This window comes from Rana temporaria, chromosome 5 (assembly GCF_905171775.1).
Source record: "Rana temporaria chromosome 5, aRanTem1.1, whole genome shotgun sequence".
NCBI classification, from domain to species: Eukaryota; Metazoa; Chordata; class Amphibia; order Anura; family Ranidae; genus Rana; species Rana temporaria.
The window spans coordinates 89,784,805-89,808,268 of record NC_053493.1 but is presented as its reverse complement, the minus strand read 5'-3'; the positions used below and the strand labels follow the sequence as shown (position 1 = coordinate 89,808,268).

The following is a 23,464-nucleotide window of genomic DNA, read 5'->3' as shown; positions in this document are numbered from 1 at the left end:
CAGAAGCTTATGAACAAGGCTTTATTCTCGGAGGTTATATAGGCTGCAGACACATCCATGTCCCATCATGTTACAGAAAAATAGGAATAGCCACTGTGAAATCTGCTCACACAATACTTGTACTATATACACAATTAGCCTTCTCAAATGCTAGTGATCAAGTCATATTGGAGGCTATTAAAGTGCATGTCCATGTACACAGGACTGCTATTCAGCCACTGATTTCAGCAGATAAACTCACTGCAAGTGATGTAGAAGGACTGCTTATAATGACTTATAATGCCCTTAGGATACAATGATGAACTGTATTGTGCTCATTAGACCTAAAAAAGTAAAAAATAAAAATAAAAAAACATTTTTTACTCATCTGGAAATGCCTGTTGCTATGCAGTCCCACGAAATCTGCCTTTGAAAGCACCTAGGATTCTGACATCATCTCCCTCTAATGCTCATGGGAAATGTGTGTCATAATTTCCCAGGATGCAGTGCGCTGTCCAATTATCACTCCCCATCCAAGACTTCCAGGAAGTAAGTGCCTGTAGGCTTCACAATGCCCACAAGCAAAATGACAACGGTGTAGATATAGCTTTATAAACTATCTTTTTTGAATATCTAAGCGGATCGGCGGCGGATTGTAAAATAGTAAGTGACCGGATTTATATTATAAAAACGCAGGACGAAAGGACATACATTTAAAAAATGCTAATTGTGGTTGGAACTCCGCTTTCAACAAAAATTACTGAAAGAACAGGAATCTATAACAAGAGGAGGAGGGAGGAGGTGGGTGGTGGGTGGTGGATATTCAGGAACAACATATGACATATATTTAATTTTTATACCTGAAGTAGAATGTTGCAACCAGGGCTGTGGAGTTGGAGTCGGAGTCGAGGAGTCGGAGTCGGGGGAAATTTTGGGTACCTGGAGTCGGAGTCGGCAAACAATGCACCGACTCCTACTAAATTTAGATTGGAATTAAAAAAAAAAAAAAGCAAGTTTAAATGTCCCAATTCACAAAAAGTTATAATTAATGACTTCTCTACTGTAAGAATAAAGACCAATGCATGCAGTGCCTCACGTAACCGCAAAACGAACACGTTAAGTGACCGTGAAGAAGCATGCTTTTCATGTGCTTCACTATATGGCACGCAACGCACAATTAGGAGCGGCAATACTTATACTTTCCATAGTGTTGTGTTCTGCTTTTACAGGGAACGCATGTTAGAGAACCAGTAAGTGTCCAAATAAAAAAATTCCAACAGGAGTTTTATAAAGCACTAAAAGAAGTTGAAAAGTATGATCGCTCATCAAAACTTACTGTTGAAGAAGCCATCCTTGTTTATCCAGAGATCGTTAGTGATGTGGCCAGAATAGTTACTGCAATGCCACCCACCCAAGTCAGTGTCGAAAGATTATTTTCAGCCCTAAAAATAATAAAGTCTGACTTAAGAGCCTCTATGAAAGAGGATCTGGCAGAGGCAATTCTCTTCCTTAGAACTCTACATTGATTTGCATTTGCTAAGCCTATAACTACATTTCAAGATTAATATAAATCATTTCTAGGTTTTACAGATTTTGTTTTTGGTTCATTATAGATAAGCTTTGTTTTTGTTCTAAAACAACCAAATAATGTGGTTTGTACTTTTGAACTGGTAAAGATCCTGTTCCTGATGTTTATGCCTGCTGCTACTATCCAGCCACTTGATTGTTTTCATTGTGTTTGTCTTTTGCTTAAACTGTGCAATACAGTAGACTGTTGGCTTCCCAGCCAGTAGTCCTGTGGTAGGTTGCGTTTCTTTCCCTCAAGGAATGTATAAAATACATTCGCATATTAATACAGAGGAGTCGGAGTCGGGGAGTCGGAAGTACATAAAAATGAGGAGTCGGAGTCGGAACATTTATCTACTGACTCCACAGCCCTGGTTGCAACCTGTATTTATTTATAAAAGAAAATAAAGAATAATAAAAAATAAAACGATAACCTTAAAAAAAAAAAAAAAAATTTTGCTGCGATTTGCATTTTAATTTTTTTGGGCCAATTTGCTGTTGGGCAGATAAAAACAATTTATTTATTTTTTTTTGGAGGGGGGGGGGGATTTTATGTGCTTGAGTGTAACTTTAATTTTTTACAATAATACATTTTTTCATGCTTTTACTTAAAGGAGTTGTAAATAAACATTTTTTTATTTTTTTGCTGAAATGTCTGTTTACAGGGTATACAGGGTACAGGGTATAGAGACATAATAGTTAATCGATTCCTTTTTAAAACGATTAAAAATAGATAAAAATCAAATCAATCATATAATGTACCTGCAGTTTCTAGTTTCGTTTTTTGCATGTTGTTTCCTGCCTCTGCTGTACAGAGCATACAGAGCCAATACAGGGCAGTGATGGTTTGGAAAACGAAACTGATTGGTGCTGAGGGGTTTTAGACACGCAGTAACCACACCTCCTTGAAGTTAGTGACCACAGAGAGAAAGCACCCAGTACTGTGGTTATCAGGAAACAGACAACTAGTAAGTGTGGAGATCAGAGAAGAATTACAGCAACTTGAGAGTAAAAACGAACAATGAGGACATGAAAACAGCACTGCATTAAGGTAAAAAAAAAATTCCTTTACAAACCCTTTAACTTTATTTTATTTTTTTTCATCACATAGGGGGCAAAATTCCCCTATGTGATGATTTCTTTGGTAACAAAGCCGGTCTCCCCTGTGCTCCACTGAATGGCATGTAATGCACATCACACTGCACTACATTCTTTCCTGGCCTTGATGGCTGGGGAAACTCAACGATAACGGGTCATACATGTCATTTCTGGGTGAGCTCTCCCCCTTCTACCCAGTGGCACCCTCTATGCTGGTCCCGCAGATGAGCAAGCGGATACATAGCGGGGGCGAGCGCGGGGTGTGTGGAAGCATGCGGGTGGCAGCCCAGGTGCCAGGATGCAATTTCTTCTCGCCATGGTTTACCTGCCACTTGTCAAGCCCTGTTGTATGCCCTTACGATAGGATGATATATGCCCCGTAGACTACTTAGTTTAACGCTCATGAACAATTATGTGTATTTAATGATGAGAACTGGCAAAGGTTACGCTGACTCAGCATTAGTTATGTTACTGTTGTCGCACAGTCGTACATTATTTGAGGTTTATATATTGTCATGCATAGTATTAATCTTGGTGCATAGGATTCAGACTGCATGAGAATGATGGCTGCCCAGAGGTCTCTCATAACCATCACACCAACGGCTTACCATTCAATTCCATGGGCACTTAAAATTCACAGCAATGGGAGTAAAAAAATTCAAGCAGCTCATATATTTTTATGAGACATACTGCACAGCAGCGCAGCAGATAACTGCCTTTTAGGGAACCGCCAAGATGTACGCAAAGCTTTAAAGTGTGTTTGCACTTTTAGAGCCAAGTTGAGCAACATCTACTTTACATTCGATACATATTTCATTTACTCAACATAACTTTCAAAAATTAAAAATAAATGCTGCTTACCTTATTAGCTGAAAAACCATACTTAACTTTTCCTTCTATGTAATGTTTATGAGAGGGCTTGGGAGTTAGGTTTACTGTAATTAACCCAGTCTGAACTAGCAGATCTCATTATCAGCTGTAAACCAAATGTGCAGGACTGTCTGACCAAACAAAGGGTTAAAGATCTCAAGGTCAGGCTGGTTCATTGTATGTTATTGCACCTTATAAAAAACACCCCTCACTTTGTTTGCCTATTGTGTCCTATTTTTATACTTGCTCCAAAACAGCTTAAAGGGTCACTAAAGGAAAAAAAATGTTTTACTGAAATGACTGTTTATTGGGTATAGAGACATAAAAGTTAACTGATTTCTTTTAAAAATGATTAAACATTGAATTTAATCTATCATATAATGTGCCTCTAGTTTCACTTTCGGTTTTAAAGGTACATACATGAAGTTCCGGGTGAGAGGTGAGTCGGGAAGACTCACAGAACAAAAACAAACAAATCCAGGGCAGTGTTTTGTTTTTAAAATGAATCTGATTGGTTCTGAGGAGTTTTAGACACACAGTAATGACAGCTTAGACCACCGTGAGAAAGCTCCCAGTACTGTGGTTATAAGGAAACAGGCAACCAGGAAGTGTGGAGATCACAGCAGAATTACAGCTACTTTAAAGCAAAAACGAACAATGAGGACATGAAACCAGTACTGCAGTAAGGTAAAGGAAGCTATTTAGCTAAAAAAAAAAAAATTCCTTTAGTGACCCTTTAAGCCCCATTCACACATCCGCGACAAAACGCCCGACGCTCGTGCCGCTGGAGGGGAAAATTCCCATTGCTGTCTATGAGATGGTTCACATCTCATAGACGCCGTACGCCTGCCGCCTGAAAAAAAGTCCCGGACCCTTTTTTTCAGGCGGCATTGGCGTTCGGCCATAGAAAGCAATGGGAAGGATTTGTAAAAAAAAAAAAAAAAAAAAAAAGTTACACTATTCGCGGCAAAATACGCCGCGTACGCGGCGTTACTTGTCGCGGAGGTGTGAATGCAGCCTTATGGCTCCATGCACACTGAAGCTGATAAACTGTAGTTAATTGGCGTTTTGTATTTTTTTAAAAAGCCCATAAACTCAACTCTATGTTAGGCTCCATGCACACTGAAGCTGATAAAAGCTATAAAAAAAACGCCAGTAGCTTTGCAGGGAGCCTTTCAACGTTTTTTAGCGTTTTTGCAATAGCTTTAATCAGCGTTTTTCAGTGTAGCTTTTATTTTATTTTTTACTTCTTTTCTTTTTTTCAATGGATTAAAAAATGATAAAAAACGCTGGCACCAGCGTTTTTAAGTGTTTTTTCCCCGCCAAAAAACGGCACTTTGAACGCAAATTCCGGGCGTTCAGAAAAAAGCCAATAAACTCCAAAGCTCATTAACACTAAAAACGCCCAGGTTTGCATGGGCACATAGGCTCACATAGAGTTCAGTTTATGGGCTTTAAAAAAAAAAAAGCCAAAACGCCAAAAAAACTGCAGTTTATCAGCTTCAGTGTGCATGGAGCCTTAGTGTTAATGAGCTTTGGAGTTTATTGGCTTTTTTCTGAACGCCAAAAAATTGCGTTCAAAGTGCCGCTTTTCTGCGGGAAAACACACTAAAAAAACGCAAAACGCAGAGAAACCATCAAAAACGCCAGCGCCAATGTTTTTTATCCATTGAAAAAAAAAAAAAAAAAAGCTAAAAAACGCTACACTGAAAAACGCTAATAAACGCTATTGCAAAAATGCTAAAAAACGTTGAAAGGCTCCCTGCAAAGCTACTTTTTTATAGCTTCGGTGTGCATGAAGCCTAAATTTTTTTTTTTTCTTCATATTTTAGGTATGCTGTGTGAATACGAACTCAAACATGGGGGGGAGGGGGGTTCTTAAATTAGTCTGCAGAGGTGGAACTAAACCTGTGGCTTTATCCATGTAGGGTAAAGCCACAGGGTTAAAAAAAAACTCCTCCCATCCTATGCTCACCTTTTCTCTGCTCCCCTGCCACTCTGTTCAGCTGCCAGAAGCAGAGAGTACTTTAGGGTAGAGGGAAGCATGTGACAATCAAAAAGTACAGCAACAGCATCATCACATGGGGAGAGTCTACAGTCTTGAGCAAGCTACCAATTGAGTGACTAAGGCTCCATTCACATTGTAACGGCGCGTACGCGGCGTATTTTGCCGCAATTAGTTTACTTTTTTTTTTTTTTTCACAAAGAATTTACATTGATGTCTATGGCCGAACGCCAATGCCGCCTGAAAAAAAGGGTCCGGGACTTGTTTTCAGGCGGCAGGCGTACGGCGTTTATGAGATGTGAACCATCTCATAGACATCAATGGAAATTCTCCCCTCCAGCGGCACGGGCGTCGCGCTTCAGGCGTTTTGTCGCCTAGGTGTGAATGCAGCCTTATAGTGGTTCTAAAGGCTCAAGGATTTTTACCTTCATGCATTCTATGCATCCAAGTAAAAAAAAAAAAATCTTCTGTGTGCAGCAGCCCCCTAATGGTTACCTGAGCCACATTGCGATCCAGCAATGTGCATGAGAGCCTTGGCTCTCCCAGGACTCTCTACCTCCTCATTGGCCGAGACAGCAGCAGGAGCCTTTGGCTCCCACTGTTGTCAATAACATCCTGTGAGCCAATAAGGAGACAGAGTGGACAGAGCTGAGCTGTGGCTCTGTGTGTGAATGGACATGCAGAGCAGTGACTCAGAATTAAACCCGCTTGGGTGCCACCAGAGCAAGCCGTTTGGTCTGGGGTCACTTGACAGGAGGAAGGGGTTGGAGCGCCTGCGGCTGACCCGAGAGGAGGCAGATTGGGACTGCTCTGTGCAAAACCATTACACAGAGCAGGTAAGTATGGCGTTTGTTATTAAAAAAATGCCTTTAATATCACTTTAAAACTTACACAGTTATAGTTCTTGAGCTCCCAGCGGCTGAACGGAGCAGTGGGGAAGCAAAGCAAAAGACTGTTGGGGAAAGGGATTTATGAGAATTTATTTGCCCTACATGTGCAGACAACAGGTTCACTTTAGGCAGCTGGTAGGCACGAGATAATAATGACAGCAAGATAACAGGTTCTAAAAGGAATATGTGAATTGGCTGCCTGACTCATTTAGCCTTGCTCTTTGGTTCACTGGCAAAAACATGTAGAAAAAATAAATAAAAAGAAAAAAAGGTGACAAATTTCCTTGATAAGTGTAAAGTGCAACAGTGTAAATGTCAAACTCACCGCCCACCCCCTATCTTTTCATCTCGAGATCCATGCCTGCTAGCCAAAACATGTCATAATACGATCTGAATAAGCTGTGATGACTTTCTTCAGACAGGTGGATATAGCAGAGTGGAGATTCTCCTATCATTTCCCAAGTAGGAAGAAAGCCCTTCTCTCATTGACCACAATAGTGGTGTGGATAATGTACCATGAAGCTGTTGCTATAATCATTTTTAGCAGGGTTTCCCCGAGACCTGCGGGTTCCTCAAACGTAAGAGGTTGGGAGACTGGTTTAGGGTGGCTTCTAGTAGTTAAGAGGAGGAAAAAATAAATAAAAAATGGAACTTCCCAATTTGATTTATCTTTATATTACTGTGTCTTCCCAAAAATAAGACCTAGCGTTATTTTCCAGGAGGACTGCAATATAAGCCCTATCCCGAAAATAAGCCCTAGTTTAAAATGCTTGTAAAATCCTATAACCCACTCTATTGCAGTAGTACATAATGTACAATGTGTGTGTTTCTGTAATATAATTGCAGGGAAGAGAGCTTCGGCCGGTCACAGAAGCGCAGAGCGGCGCTATAACCAAGGTATTTGGCACAATGATATTACAGAAACACACACACACATTGGGCCAGATCCAGAGAGAATTGGATCGGCGCAGCGTATCAGAGATACGCTACGCCGCCGTACCTTATCTGGCGGATCTTGGAATCCTCAAAGAATTTGCGCCTTAAGTTACGGCGGCGTAGTGTATTTCTGGCGGCGGAATTCAAATCAGGGGGCGTGATTCATTTAAATGAAGCGCGTCCCCGCGCCGATTGAACTGCGCATGCTCTGTTTTGAAATTTCCCGCCGTGCTTTGCACAAAATGACGTCGCAACAACTTCATTTTTTGAACTTAGACGTGAGTTACGTCCATCCCTATTCACGGACGACTTACGCAAAAAAATAAAAATTCAAATTTCGACGCGGGAACGACGGCCATACTTAACATGGCAAGTCTATATATACGCTGCAAAATACCAGCTTTAACTATACGCCGGAAAAAGCCGACTACAGACGGCGTTCGAAAATGCGACGGCCGCGCGTACATTCGTGGATCGTCGTAAATCGCTAATTTGCATACCCGACGCGGAAAACAACGTGAACTCCACCCAGCGGGCGCCAAAGTATTGCATCTAAGATCCGAAGGTGTACGAAGCCGTACGCCTGTCGGATCTTACCCAAATGTCGTATGTTGGTTTGAGGATTCAAACTAAAGATACGACACAGGAATTTTGAAAGTACGCCGGCGTATCAGTAGATACGCCGGCATACTTGCTCTGTGGATCTGGCCCATTGTACGTTATATACAACTGTAATAGAGTGGCTTATAGGATGTTACAAGCATTTTAACTCCGTTCACACTGGGGATTCCTGTCAGGCAGGGAGAGCGAGGGCAAGAGAAGACGGCACATTACATGGTAAGACCTACCCCAAAAATAAGCCCTACTGTGTCGTTTGTTGCCAAAATTAATATAAGACTCTGGCTTATTTTCGGGTAAACGGTAGATTTATTACTATTTTCTTTGCTAGCCATCCCTTTTTTGTTATGTTTTTCTCCATTATCTTCTATAATGGATCTTGGGGAGAGATTATATAAAAATGTAGTATGAATCATTTTAAAGGGGTTGTAAAGGTAAATGACCTATGCATTAAGGTGAAAAAACATCCGACGGTATCACCCCCTCCCCTCCCCCCGAACCCCCGTTTTACTTACCTGACCCCTCGAAAGTCCCACGCGCGTCCACGTGATCCTCTTCGGTTCCCAGCCTGGCCGTTGATTGGCTAGGCTGGACGGATTGATAGCAGTGCAGCCATTGGCTGGCGCTTCTGTCAATCACAGCGGATAACGCGGCGCCCCCGAGGGCGGGGCCGAGTGATACAGTCGGTGGCTATGCCCGTGGCTGTATCACGGGAGCGCGCTCGCAAAAGCTTTCCACCATGCAAGCTCGCCTAGACAGCCGCAGAGGGACCCCAGAAGACAGGGTTAGGGGTCACTCTGTGCAAAACGAGCTGCACAGTGGAGGTAAGTATAACATGTTTGTTATATTAAAAAAAAAAAAAAACTTTCCCTTTAGTGACCCTTTAAAGAGGGCTGTATGGAGCACAATTGTGAAAGCATTGACTTGACAAGGAGCTGCAATATCGGTGATATCGGGCAATCTCATGTAGCATGTCTCCAGGCTATGACAGTCTCCTGAAACAGGTCTACAGTCTCCAACAACTCCTTTAGCATGTCCCCAATCTCCAACCATGTGCTGCACTATTGCCCCGTACACACGATCGGTTTTCGCGTCGGAAAAAAATTGGATGTTTTTTTCCGACGGATTTCCTCTCAAGCCTGTCTTGAACTTTTGACTGCCAAGAGGACGGTGACGTAAAAGACTACGACGAGCCAAAAAAAAGAAGTTCAATGCTTCAGAGCATGCGTCGAATTGTTTCCAAGCATGCGTAGGAATATTACGCGTTGGGATATATACACGCGATCGGAAATTCCGATCAGTTTTTTTCCCCGACGGGAAAAAATAGATCATGCTCTCTATCTTATTCCCAGCAGTTTTTCCATTGGAAAAAGTCTGATGGAGCATACACACGGTCGGGATTCCCGACCAAAAGCTCTCACCAGACTTTTTCCAACAGGAAAACCGATCGTGTGTACGGGGCATATGTCTTCAGTTTCTGACAGTTTTCTGGTGCATTACATTCACTAAATATAATGTGCCCCATTCCCCTCCCTCGCCTATGTCAGAAGAAGCACTTGGCGCCCGTATATTACCCCCTATACGCCATCCTACAATCATAGTTCTATATGTCCTATTGTACACAATTATTAAAGAAATATGATGTTTTACTACAAATACACAGTCCCCAATAGAGCAACATTTACCGGTAAATACCTACTCTGGCCTAGATACAGTATACCGACTAAAGTAAATAAAAATGCAATACAAACAGCACAAAAGGTGAGATTACAAGCATACATAATGTATGACTCTTTGAGAACATTTCATTCTGTAATTGGGATATTATTCAAAAGGCAACAACAGAGCAAATCAATCGTGACCGGTTTGTCATTCAACTACCGGGATACAAATACATTCTTGCTTCAATGATCAGCCTGTTAAATCTAGGAGCAAAGAGGCAATATTTGTTGGCCAGAATTTACACTGTCTAGCTGTGATACCGATTTCCCTATCAGCAAGTCAGTAACAAAAAAACAAAAAAGAAAAAGAAAAAAAAAAAGGAAGATGAGTAGGGACAAAAGGAGAAGGGTGACCACAAAAAGGCCTTTTAGCATCAAAAGATTTAATGACATCAGTTGTTGTGAAATTCATTTTTCCCCCCCCCCATCAGAATTTACAAGCAATAGGGAAGCACAATACACACACAAGAGAAACTACGTCTATAAAAAAAAAAAGTGTTCACCTTTGCTTGCCTTTATCCGGCCCTGGACACAAACAATGCGGTGCCATACCTTCCACTGACAATAACGATGGGGCACTATTCATTCCCCTGATATCAACGATTGGCACTATTCCACCTCCTAATACAAGGGCCTATTTCTCAGACTGACGCCCACAATGGAGCACCATTCCTCCCACTGACACCAGTGATAAAACATTGTATACTCCCTTGTACACCAAAGCCTTTTCTACTCACACTGGCCACATTCCAGCCCCCAGATAGTCTGAAGGACAGTAAACCATCCCTTTGTTTCAAAAGTTTGGGAATCCCTACGTTACACGAATGTATAGTGTTTTGGATCAGTAACGACTACAGTAGGCTCACTATACGGGCATCTTAGAACATGCAATGGCTCCTTCCAGAGTTGTTCTTTAAAATGCAGTATCAGTCTTTTTTTTTTGCTTTCAGATTTTGTTAAAGCGGAGTTCCACCAATATAAAAGTCAGCAGCTACAAAAAGTGTAGCTGCTGACTTTTAATAATCGGACACTCACCTGTCCCAGGTTTCAGTATTGCAGGCCTATGAAGCCCCGCTCGTCTTCCCCTACTCTCTGCGGCGCCGGCATCGTGACTGTGGGCTCGCGGCTGTGGCTTCGCAGCCAGGAACGCACTGCGCATGCACGAGCCGCACTGCGCTCCATGATTGGCCAGGCAATCATCTGGGACCTGTCCCAGATTATTGCAAAGAGGGAGGGGGGGAGAGGTGAACTTTCTTCTGGTTCCGCAGTGCCCCGGGAGGAAGTGGGAGCCTCAAAAAAAAAAAAAAAAAAAAAAAAGGGGAAGGAAGAAGGTTTCTGCTCCCCCCCCCCCCCCCCACCAAAAAAAAAAAAATGACATGACGAATGTGGCATGTCAGGGGGTCACTTTTCCTTAAAGCGGAAGTTCTATTTTTGGGTGGAACTCCACTTTAACTACTTGCCGACCAGCCACCGCAGTTATACGGCGGCAGGTCGGCTCCCCTGCGTGAGAGCCCGTAGCTATACGTCGGTTCTCGTCACGGCCACTAGGGGCCCGACTCCCGTCCCTGACTGTCGTGCCCGGCGGGCGCGATCGCCGCCGGGCACCCGCGATTGCTCGTTACAGAGCGAGGACAGGGAGCTGTGTGTGTAAACACACAGCTCCCGGTCCTGTCAGGGGAGAAATGCCTGACCGTCTGTTCATACAATGTATGAACAGCGATCAGTCATTTCCCCTAGTGAGGCCACCCCCCCCTACAGTTAGAACACACTTAACCCTTTCCCCACCCCCTAGTGGTTAACCCCTTCACTGCCAGTGGCATTTTTATAGTAATCAATGCATTTTTATAGCACCGATCGCTATAAAAATGCCAATGGTCCCAAAAATGTGTCAAAAGTGTCCGAAGTGTCCGCCATAATGTCGCAGTACCGGGAAAAAAAAAAAAAAAAAACGCTGATCGCCGCCATTACTAGGGAAAAAAAAATATTAATAAAAATGCCATAAAACTACCCCCTATTTTGTAAACGCTATAACTTTTGCGCAAACCAATCAATAAACGTTTGTTGCGATTTTTTTTTTTAAGAAAAATATGTAGAAGAATACGTATCGGCCTAATCTGAGGAAAAAAATCGTTTTTTTTATATATTTTTGGGGGATATTTATTATAGCAAAAAGTAAAAAATATTATTTTTTTTCAAAATTGTCACTCTATTTTTGTTTATAGCGCAAAAACTAAAAACCGCAGAGGTGATCAAATACCACCAAAAGAAAGCTCTATTTGTGGGGGGGGGGGGGGGGGAACGACACCAATTTTGTTTGGGAGCCACATCACACGACCGCGCAATTGTCAGTTATAGCGACGCAGTGTCGAATCGCAAAAAGTGCTCTGGTCTTTGACCAGCAATATGGTCCGGGGGTTAAGGGTCAAAAACTGTCAAGATTTTATTGCCGTTTAAAACAGTTGAGTCCAACACAGAAAGTAGAGATGATGTCACAGGGTAAGAAGTGAGGTGAAACCTCCCAATAGACACCTCTGTTCTGGTGACAACCAACACAGGTAAGATTCTTGTACCCAGGACAGGAGCTGAAGACAAACCTTCACTCCAGTGGTGTAGTGTCAGTTCCATGATGGCCTTTGAGCTGCTTCACTTTGTGTGAAATGCATTTGCATTGCAGGCAAATCAGGGCAAACTCACCCCCGTGTATAAAGCCATATGATTTTTACATAGGATCTTTGTAGACACCGAGTTCTAATGCAAATGACAGCATTTGAAAGCAAAGGCCATTCTACACAAGTCTGTAAAAAGTTGGAGTTACTAACCCTCCCTATTCTATTCATATCTAAACATTTTAGCAAGAGTTCAAATGAATGCAGAGTTTTACATACACCTCAGGAGATCATGGTACTTACCCACCAACAAAGCAAAGGATATAGAAGGCAAAATAAAATATAGCAAAAGGCCCAAACGTTATTAGGAAGAGCACAACGCCAAGACTTCCCCATCCCCATATGGAAAGGCTGGCCTGCAAAAAAAAAAAAAAAATTAATAATAATTAGTTGTGTACATGACTGATTGAAGAAAAGACAGCAACAGGTATAAAGATTTAAATCGATAAAACAACAAGATGAATATAAGAGCCTCCATAATCTACCTTCTGAACAGATCACAATACAACATATCCTTCTGTGACCATTGTGACATATCTAAGCATCGCTACACAAACAGTGCCCAGTCATTGACAAGAACGAACAAATGTAGTGGCATTTAATGTTGCACCAATACGGGTACTGATACTAAGAGCCGGTTCACACTGGGGTGACCTGCGATCCGACTTCAAGTTGCGCGGTCGAGAAAATGAATAGAAGTGAATGGGAGCCTTCTTAATGTACACTACTGAAGTCACTCCAACTTCAGAAAAGGTTCCTGTACTACTTCAATCCGACTTCTAGGCGACTTGTACCCATTGATTTCAATGGAAGTTGCCTCAGAAGTCGCATCGCTGTCTTAACTGAAGCACCAATACAGGAAGACAACATACATTTCTCAGGCAAACCCCTCCCTCCCCCAGAGCTGATTGTGGTTTGATTGGCCACTGGAAAGCCTCCTGTCCTGGAGGCACTTGAAGTTGCCTTGCAAGTTCCCTGATGATTCATACTCCAAGTTGCCTCCCAAAGTCGTGCTAGAAGTCGTGTTGCCCCTGTGTGAAAGGGCTCCAAGCATTTCCATGAATACTTAAAGCGGAGGTCCACCCACATTTTTTTTTAAAGCCAGCAGCTACAAATACAGCAGCTGCTGACTTTCAAAAAAATGGACACTTACCTGTCCAGCGAGCCTGCGATGTCGGCAGCCGAGGCCGAGCTATCGCTTGCCTCTCGGCTGCCCCCGCCGCCATCCTCTGTGAGGGAATCAGGAAGTGAAGCGTTGCGGCTTCACTGCCCAGTTCCCTACTGCGCATGCACGAGCAGCACGGCCTGTCCTCATTGGTCCCCAATGTCTCCTGGGACCATTGCGTTTCCCAGAAGACAGCGGGGGGGAACGGGGACGGAAGGGGGCGTAACTCCCACGGGAGTCTATTCCCGTAAGTGGGTGAAAATACCTGTATTATACAGGTATCTGCACCCCGCTCCCCCCTAAAAGGTGCCAAATGTGACACTGGAGGGGGTTCCAAAAAGCGGAGGTTCCCTTTTTGTGTGGACATCCACTTTAAGTACTCATGCAAATGCTTCGATGATGAAATCAATACCTTAAAGTCCGCAGACAGTAACTGCCGCTTTTATGGGGAGAGATGCAGGAGGATGTTGCGCGAGGGCGTGGCAGTGTGAGACAGGAAACTCAGACCGCAGAAGTGGCAAGTTACTACCGCTACACAGTTACAAGCTCAACGACTACACAGCTACAGTTTTTCTGAATTATAAAGAAACAGTAAGAATTTTTCATTAGTCAAAAAAAATAAAAAAAATAAACACTGTCACACGACAGTAAACATTTATATTGGTAATTGGTATCGGCAAGTACTTCAAACAATCGGTACTCGTACTTACAAAACTGGTATCTGTGCATCCCTAGTGGCATTCTTGTAGTTATAAACTAGGCAGGACATTACACTGAAACATGCAAGACAGTGGTCAGACTTTAGGGGAGCGGGACTATGCCCAGTGGGAGTAAACAATGTTCGATCTTTGGTAATAGGGGGAGAAAAAGTTGGTGCCCCACCCATTGTTGATGTCAGTGGCAGGAAGAGTGACCCATTTTTGGTGTTTCAGCAGCAAGAAGAGTGTCTCAAGGGCTGGATAACAGCAAGGAAAAGGCCACATCCAGCCACAGGGCTACAGTTTGGAGACCACTGATGTAAGAGGTCACAGTGGCATAACTGTAGACACATGATCGGAAGCAGGGGTCAAGTCCTGGGGAAAAAAGTGTGGGAACTCCCACCCAAGATCCACTCCCCCACCAAAAAAAATATGATACGCTCATATGCATAATTACTAAACCGCATGTTTGTTTGTTTTTTCGATCCACTGTACCTTATTAATCCTTTATGTTACTGGCCGCTTCCTGTATATGGATTCATCGGGTAGTGTGCGGGTATTCCGTCACTTCCTCGATGCCTTCCTTTAAGCAAATTCTTCCTAAATCCCGCGATAATTCGCGGCAGACCTCCGCAATGTCTCCTGGGAACAATGACAAAAGCTCCCAGGAGACATTGTGGCATTGAGGAAGTAACGGAATACCCGCACACTACCCGATGAATCCATATACAGGAAGCGGCCAGTAACAAAGGATTACTAAGGTTCGCCTGCCCCTGACAGTGATTCGAGCTGGGCATCGCCGCTTAGTGAAGGATCGGCTCGGGCGGCTCGGCTGCTCTAAGTCCTGCAAAGGGAACTGCGTTCCTGCTGTGAAAAAAGTGCAGGAACTCCGTTCCCACGCATTCCCGCAGGACTTGAGCCCTGATCGGAAGCCAATAAAGCTCTTTTTTTTTTGGGTGTGTGACCTATCTGAATACAAGGAAGAAACGCACAAAAAAAAAGCCAAAAACAAACAAACAGATACCGTACAAATTTTCTACATGTCCCTGGAGGGGATTGAGCTCAAAATGCATAATACTGCAAGGCATGTAGGCTGTTCCTCAAGAAAAAAAAAAGAAAAAAGAAAAACCTCACTAAGTGCTTTTCGAAAAAAAAGTAAAACCAATGGAAAGGGAGACGTCGCAGCCACTATGGGAGGCCAGCACATGTTTGGAGAATTGCTGGCTGTTATTGGATATTCCATCACTACGCATGAATGACGAGAATAAAAGGCACTAAAAGGTAGCAGGAGTTCAAGCAACAGCAAAGTGTGTGTCAATGTTATACTTCGAGTTCCGTGGCCAAATTTCCCATTAACTGACAATCCTCTTGGCAGTATGCTGAAAAACAATACTATGATCATAAAAGCATAAGGAAAAAATATTAGTTCACAGAAATGTGTTAGAATTTTTAGTCAAACAGATTCTGCAAGCTTTTGAAAGACCAACCGCCTGCATAGGGAACCAACCTAAACATCTGAAGATTTACAGTGGTTCTAGGGAATATCTAGAAATGCTAATAGAGCCTAAGCAGTATACGGAAAAATATACATTTTGTCTGGGATTCCTACTGAAAACCAGCAGTACACTTCTTGGGACGTAATGACGTCTAGGCACTCCCTGGTAGCTGTATATCTGCAGTGTGAGATCTAAGGCGCTACTGCCTCGGTAAGTCTCAGAAGACTATCAGGGACATATGGTGGTCAGTACTGTGCTGCTCACTGTTCCCTTGCTGGAGGTTCTGATACAAGGAAGCAAAGCTCTGTCTACTAAGATGGCTCCCTCCATGAAAAGACAAATAGCTGGATTCAGATAGCTTTACGCCGGCGTATCAGTAGATACGCCGACGTAACTCTGAATTTACGCCGTCCTAAATGTAAGCGTATTCTGGAAACCAGATACACTTAAATTAGGCTAAGATACGAGCGGCGCAAGTCTCCTACGCCGTCGTATCTTAGGGTGCAATATTTAGGCTGGCCGCTAGGTGGCGCTTCCGTTGAGTTCGGCGTAGAATATGCAAATGACTAGATACTCCGATTCAGAAACGTACGTGCGTCCGGCGAATTTTTTTTACGTAGTTTACGTACGGCTTTTTCCGGCGTAAAGTTAGTCGAACAAATAGCTGGCCGCGTCGAAATTTGAAATTTTTACGTCGTTTGCATAAGTCGTCCGTGAATGGGGCTGGACGTAATTTACGTTCACGTTGAAACCAATACGTCCTTGCGGCGTACTTTGGAGCACTGCACACTGGGATATGTACACGGACTGCGCATGTTCGTAAAAAACGTCAATCACGTCGGGTCACCAATCATTTACATAAAACACGCCCCCTCATCCTGATTTGAATTAGGCGCGCTTACGCCGGCCCCATTTACGCTACGCCGCCATAACTTAGGAGGTAAGTGCTTTGTGAATACAGCACTTGCCTCTCTGACTTACGGCGGCGTAGTGTAAATACGATACGCTACGCCGCCTGAAAGATGCGCCGCCCTACCTGAATCTAGCTAAAAGTGCAGAACCAGGCATGGTAAGTCAATAATGGGGCAATGATCAGCTGCAGGACCACAGGCCATAATGTTTTCTTAAGGTAATGTTAACTGCTTGCTACCCACCCATAGTACATTTACTGCAGCAGGGTGTCACATCCAGGCTAGGCAATGTACTGGTACGTCGCCTAGCACATGCGCATTAGCACGTCCCTTGGGGCTTGCAGCGGCACAATCCTATGACGGCTGTGTCCAGTGGACATAGCAGATCACGGCACTTGATATCCGGCCACACATAGTGACTCAGACCTTTAATTTTAATGCATTAAGCAGATAACAGACTGATAGTAAATAAGCTAGCTTAAAATAGAACCAGGGTGGATACAAATCAATGATTTCTTTCATTTAAAATCAGATGTTTTTGATTTTTATCAAATTTGTTTGAATAAAATGTTTTTGGAATAAAAAAAATAAAAATCATATGTTTTCAGTACCTCGCCTTCATATAGCTGCAAAAAGAACCAGATTCCCCTCTTTTTCGAGGAAGTGAAGCCCGGTAGATCCTGTAGCTCTACATATCTGGGATTATTCCATATTGGGGTAAAGGGTAGCAAGCCCTCTATCCTCAGGGTCTTCCGTATCTCCTCCCATACCTTTTTAAGGAGGATTCCTGTGGGTGCAGAATGTGATATACTAGGCAAGTCCATCTCCAAATGGGAGGCCGCCTTTAGTAGGGGGACCGAACTGGTCACCAGATTGCTAATCGGATCCTCTTTCTTCCCGCCACCATCCCGCCAGCTGTTGAAACCTTGAGGCCAAGAAATATGTTTTGGGGTGGGGGACTGCAATTATGATTTAAATCAAATCCACCCCAAGTAGAACAAAATTCCAGACAGACAGAGTGGAGACAGATTAGAACCCGTTAGGTTTTTTATTGTTGTCTGTGCCCCCATTAGAGAGATTCACCCTATTAGTCCTGCTTACTGTTCTCATCAAAAGTAAAGGCAAAAAGTAAATCCCAAATTTTGGGTTGTCAGCAGAACAGTAATTGAAGGGAATCATTACAATGGGGACACTAGCCCTGGTGACCCCCCAATAGATTCCCTCCAACTTCCCGTTTTAGCTATGGGAAAGGAAGAGAAATCTGGCCAATGGGGCAAAATAAACCTTTCAGGGGTTATAAATCCATGTTACTCTATACCAGGGGTCTCAAACCGGCGGCCCTCCAGCTGTTTGCAGAACTAAAAGTCCCATCATGCTAGGCATATACATGGGAGTCATGCTTGTAACTGTCATCCTTGCAATGCCTCATGGGAATTGTAGTTCTGCAACAACTTGAGGACCACAGGTTGAGACCCCTGCTCTATACAAAATGGGAAAAAATGTTTTTTACTACTTAAAGAGGGGGTTCACCCTATACATTTTTTTTTCTAGCATTAAATTAAGCATAGTAGCGCGAGCTACAGTATGCCTTTATTTATTTTGTTTGCCCCGTACTCCCTGTTTAATCCTATAGTGAAGATTCCGACTCCCCGCGGGGAATGGGTGTTCCTATCCAGAGGGAAGATGATTGACGGCCGGCTCTGGCGCGTCACGCTTCTCCGGAAATAGCCGAAATAGGACTTGGCTCTTCACGGCGCCTGCGCATAGTCGGTGCGCAGGCGCCGTATAGCGCCGTGAAGAGCTGAGACCTACTCCGGCTATCTTCGGGGAGCGTGACGCGCCAGAGCCGGCCGTCAATCATCTTCCCTCTGGATAGGAACGCCCATTCCCTGCGGGGAGTCGGAATCTTCACTATAGGATTGCACAGTGAGTACCGGGCAAAAAAAATGAATAAAGGCATACTGTAGCTCGCACTACTATGCTTAATTTAATGCTATAAATGTTGTTACTGAGGGTGAACCACCGCTTTAAGTCTCTCAGATCTCGTTCTAGTGATTGACCCACCTTTATCATCATCACAAAAATATGGGAGAACAATGTAAAAGTATTGTCAAATATTACTTCCAGAAAAATACTAAAATGACTCCAATACGTGCTCACCGAAACAAAACCGGATTTCCATTTTAGAGGTTTGTAAATGAATATAAAGACAATAAGTGTTTTTAATACTTCCTTAGAGGTCGGCTGTAGGTAGCCAGGCAGGGGCCCCAACAAACCCTGAACGTTATTACATTTCGCTCCGAGATCACATTAGTTTAGCAAGTGGCTGTGAAGCTCTCAGCTATTCTATTCTTGGCTCATGACTTCTCGTTACTTCGTTATTAGCTGTACACAGAAGTCACCCCGGCTACTTAGGATCATTAAGAGAATTACATTTCCTCTGGATAAATCCCGCACAAAACCGTCTCAAGTAGAAATACCAAGGCTTCTGCAGTTAACCAAACTCATTAAACTCATTCGATTAGATTTGAGGAACGCCAATTTAGTGGAACATTCGGCTGTTTATAGTTTTAACAAAACACTATTTTGCAGTAACAGCCAGGATATCTTTAAGAATGATATCCATGAGTTTTACAGTATATCCCCTTCTTCATTGCTTCTGCGGGGGAAATTGGAATTTTTCCACTGAGAAAGTAATTCCTAGCTTCAGAGAAAGAGATGGCAGAGCAGTAGGGATGGCCTGGTAGTTGGCACTGCTACCCTGCAAACGGCCTGTTCAGACGTTCCTTGAAATATTGGATACCATAAACGCCCATTAATGTGCCCAGCATGTTAAAGCGGGAGTTCCACCTAAAAATGGAACTTCCGCTTAACCCACTCCTCGCCCCCTTACATGCCACATTTGGCATGTAATTTTTTTGGGGTGGGAGTGGGGGCTTCAGGAGAAGGGGACTTCCTGTCCCACTTCCTCCTTCCGCTGAGGGGCTGAAAAGGCGATTAGCTTAATCGCCTTTTCACAGCCCCTCCCTGTAGACGAGCGCCTGTCCAATCGGCCAGGCGCCGCTCGCGCAGTGGGTGCCCGGCCGTGAAGCTGAAAGCCGTCACTGCCGGGGTGCCCACACTAAGAATGAAGACACCGGCCGGCGAGGGGGGGCGAGGAGCGGAGCCCCGGCCGGCGCGTCGCTGGAGCCGTGGAGCAGGTTAATGTCTGTTTATTAAAAGCCAGCAGCTACACTTTTTGTAGCTGCTGACTTTTAATAAACTTAAAAATAAGGTGGAAAACCCCTTTAAGATGCGTTTTGCATGCGTTTGCATCATGCCAGATGTCGCCTGTGTTGGTTTTCTATTGAGTGGATTCTTGTACTATCCTCTCAGCTAGGAACACTTACTAAATGTGTCTCAAAACGCACATTGAATGCCATTTGCTGTGCGTTTACATTGACATGAAGTCTGGGGAGCAGTAAAGCCATCCCACTGCCAGATGCTGGATAAATTATGGCACCACAAACACAACCTTGTGAACTACACTGTCCGCTACAATGGACAGAATTGGTAGACAGCGTCGGCAGGTGTTCACAAGGCTTTAAAAATGGCTCGGGACGTTCTTTTCTCCCGGCGTGCACCGCGGTTTCTCTCTCTTCCGGTTGGCTCTGACAGACATTGGGATTCCATAATGGCGAAGTCCAAGAACCACACCACCCACAACCAGTCCCGTAAATGGCACAGGAATGGAATCAAGAAGCCCGGATCCCAGAGATACGAGTCTCTCAAGGGGGTGGATCCCAAGTTCATGAGGAATATGCGTTTTGCCGGCCCCATGCACACGAGACGCTGCTAAACTCGAGTTCAGAGGCATTTGGGCATTTTTTTCAACTGCCCCTGAACACATTTAATGTTATCCTATGTGTCCATGCACACGATCAAGTTTTTTGGCGTTTCAAAGCAGTTGGGTTTAGGGCCGTTTTTCCAAACCCAAAATTTTGGGTTCAGAAGCTTTCAGCTTTTGCGTTTTAGACGCAAATCGCGGCAAAACGCCGCTAAACGCGGCAAAAAACGTCACAAATAGTTTGATTCTGAGCTTGGGGAGGGTCTACAGTGTTTTGGGGATAAACGCTGACAGCCGCAAATCGCGGCAAAACGCTGCGCAATTCACGGCAAAACGCCGCGCAATTCGCGGCAAAAACGGGTGTTTTAAATGCCGTTTTTTGCCTTTGAAAAGCTGAGATTAGAGGCGTTTGTAATAGCGTCTCGTGTGCATGGGGCCTAGGTCACCAAAACAATTATGAAATGAAAAAGCTATTGTCTCGCATAATCCTGCATGCCTTTGGTATGTCACAGAGTGAAGCAAAGATAGTGTGAAAAGAGATGAATTATATTCTATAAAGAGTATAAAATGGCCTGGAAAGATTTGTAGTACCTCTAAAAGAGATTAGAAATAATTGGATCTTAGTGACATTTCAAACGGTCTTATGTAATTAGTATCACGCGGCTTTAATCTTGTAATCAGTCTATTTAAATAGAGAGAAGTAGAAACTCTGCTGAGTAGGGTCATCCTATTCACCACACTGATCATGGGCCAGAGAAGGTAAAAGGAAAGAGTTGTCAGAGGGGAGAAAGAAAAAGATAGACCAGCATGTTCAAGAAGTCCAGCTTTTGTTACACTTTACATAGTTTGGCCCAAACAAATGATGTCCCCCACTAACATGTGAGGGCGCTGGATGTGCTGTATAAACTGTACGTAGCAAAGGCCACATACAGCGTAGCGCAATGTTCCGGGTTCGAGCCGAGAGGAGCGGTGTGTTTACTGCTCCTTCCCATTGAAAACAATGGGACACCGCGGCAATGCGCCTCTGCAGAGGTTAAAACCGCACTGATAGTGGCCGAATACCGCTGCAATTCCGACGGTATAGCGCCGCTCAAAGGCCCGCACCTCCCGCCTTGGTGTGAAAGGGGCCTAAACCTCCCTACTGGTCCTTTAATATGTAAGGTATATTCACAACCAACAGAGGCTTGGAAGGAAGGACAGGCCCAACTAATATCATGATTTTTCTTACTGGAAACGGGAGTAAAATGAATTGTGAACAGCATGTTAATGATAATAAATGATTGTTGTCCCCTGTGTAATGGCAGAAGATAGAAGCTCAAGTGCTTTCCAAGGTCTAATGGTTACTCGATAAAGATCCACATGAGATCCAAGCCGCGTACAACAAGACAATATAAATATCTGGGAGCATTACTCATTAATGAGATAACCACAACTTGTTCAGTGTGTATCTGTGGAAGACGGTCTCTACAACGATCACACCCTGTATTCTAGGTGTGGTGATCTAACAACAACAATGTACTTGGATACCATACTTGTGTCCTCTACACACAGGGAGGGTTTTATTCCCGGGTGAGATCCATTATGTAATACCTAGCTGTAGGTCACCAGGTTCTCTTCCTGGAGATTAGCACTGACAGCCCAATAAATGACTTTATCAATCATCCAAGTATTCGTTCTAGCTGGCTGCTGACTAGGAGAAACTCATTGTGGGGAATTAGATTGTCGATCCCCACCCAATTCATTCCCTTTCCATCCACCGAAACAGAAAGCCTGTTTGTCACCGTGCCATAGGGAGTGAATGGCTAAATGGTGACCGAGTACGCATGTGAGGCTAAAGGCTGGTACACACGGGCCAATTATTGGTCAGTTCAACAGAAACCGTCCGACATTTGGCCGTGTGTACAGCAGCCAGTCTGGCTTCTGTTGAACAGGTATGCTGGAAAACCAGCAACCGATCAGCATTTGATTAGCGAAGGCAGCAAATTGCTGCCAGTAACATTATTATAAAACTCAGGAGCTGGCTGTACCAACTATGCAATGTCCGTACAGTTATCTCCCCGCTGAGCTATTGTGTTATGACCTGGGGGAGGGACGGTCCAAACACAATAGCTCAGCGGGGAGATAGCTGTACAGACATTGCATAGTTAGTACAGCCAGCTCCTGAGTTTTATAATAATGTCACTGGTGCTCAAAAAGTGTAATTTGGGGTCAGATTTGTCTGTCGCAGTCCCGCTTAAAAAAATATATATATAAAAATACAAATCACAGATCGCCACCATTACTAGTACAGCCAATAAAAAATAAATAAAAGCCCCCAAATCTATACCATAGTTTGTAGACATGATAACTTTTGGACTGTGAAGGAGGGCAGGGGGCTCAGGTTCTCAGTGGCCAGGTGCCAGTCCAGGCATGTGGGTGGAATGCAGACCATATGGTCGCGATATTTCCCGAGCCTGGATCGGCTTTGGCGTCAGGTCACAAGAGTGCAGAACAAACTGAACTCCTGTGATCCACAGGAGAAGTACAGCCATATGAGCGCTGGCTGTACTTCTATGTTAAGCGGACTACCGTGTTTCCCCGAAAAGAAGACCGGGTCTTATATTAATTCTGGCTACAAAAAACACACTAGGGCTTATTTTCAGGGGATGTCTTTATTTATTTATGGTATGTACAAAAAAGTTTCTCCCCCTGTCAGCTCTGGAGTCAGCATTGTGAAATTCTGTAATCCCAAAAATAAACCTTTGTTTTAAAGACCTTATAAAATGATGTAATCCGTTCTGGACAAAGATAATATCATGTGCAGTGTGTCTCCTTGTATAACATTATTGTGGAAAATACCTTACTTACAGTGCCACTTGCCGCTCACGTGAGCCGCTGGAGCTCTTCTTCCCTACTCCAAATACTGCAGAGGGAGGGGCCAAGATCCCCAATGACGTCAGCCCCACTCTGAGTACTGCAGTGGGAGGGGCTTGATAACATTTTATTGAAAAAAAAAACAGCCGACGTCAGCCGGGAGGAG

At 43.8% G+C, this 23,464-nt stretch overlaps 1 protein-coding gene across 1 annotated transcript in view; it reads right to left on the bottom strand.

Moving 5' to 3' along the window:
- Positions 1 to 23,464, bottom strand: part of SNX13 (sorting nexin 13) — a 210,056-nt gene that overhangs the window by 147,663 nt on the left and 38,929 nt on the right. The window contains exon 2 of the mRNA XM_040352832.1: positions 12,593 to 12,705. Within this exon, the coding sequence (XP_040208766.1) occupies positions 12,593 to 12,705 (113 nt within the window). The remainder of the gene's footprint in view (positions 1 to 12,592; positions 12,706 to 23,464) is intronic.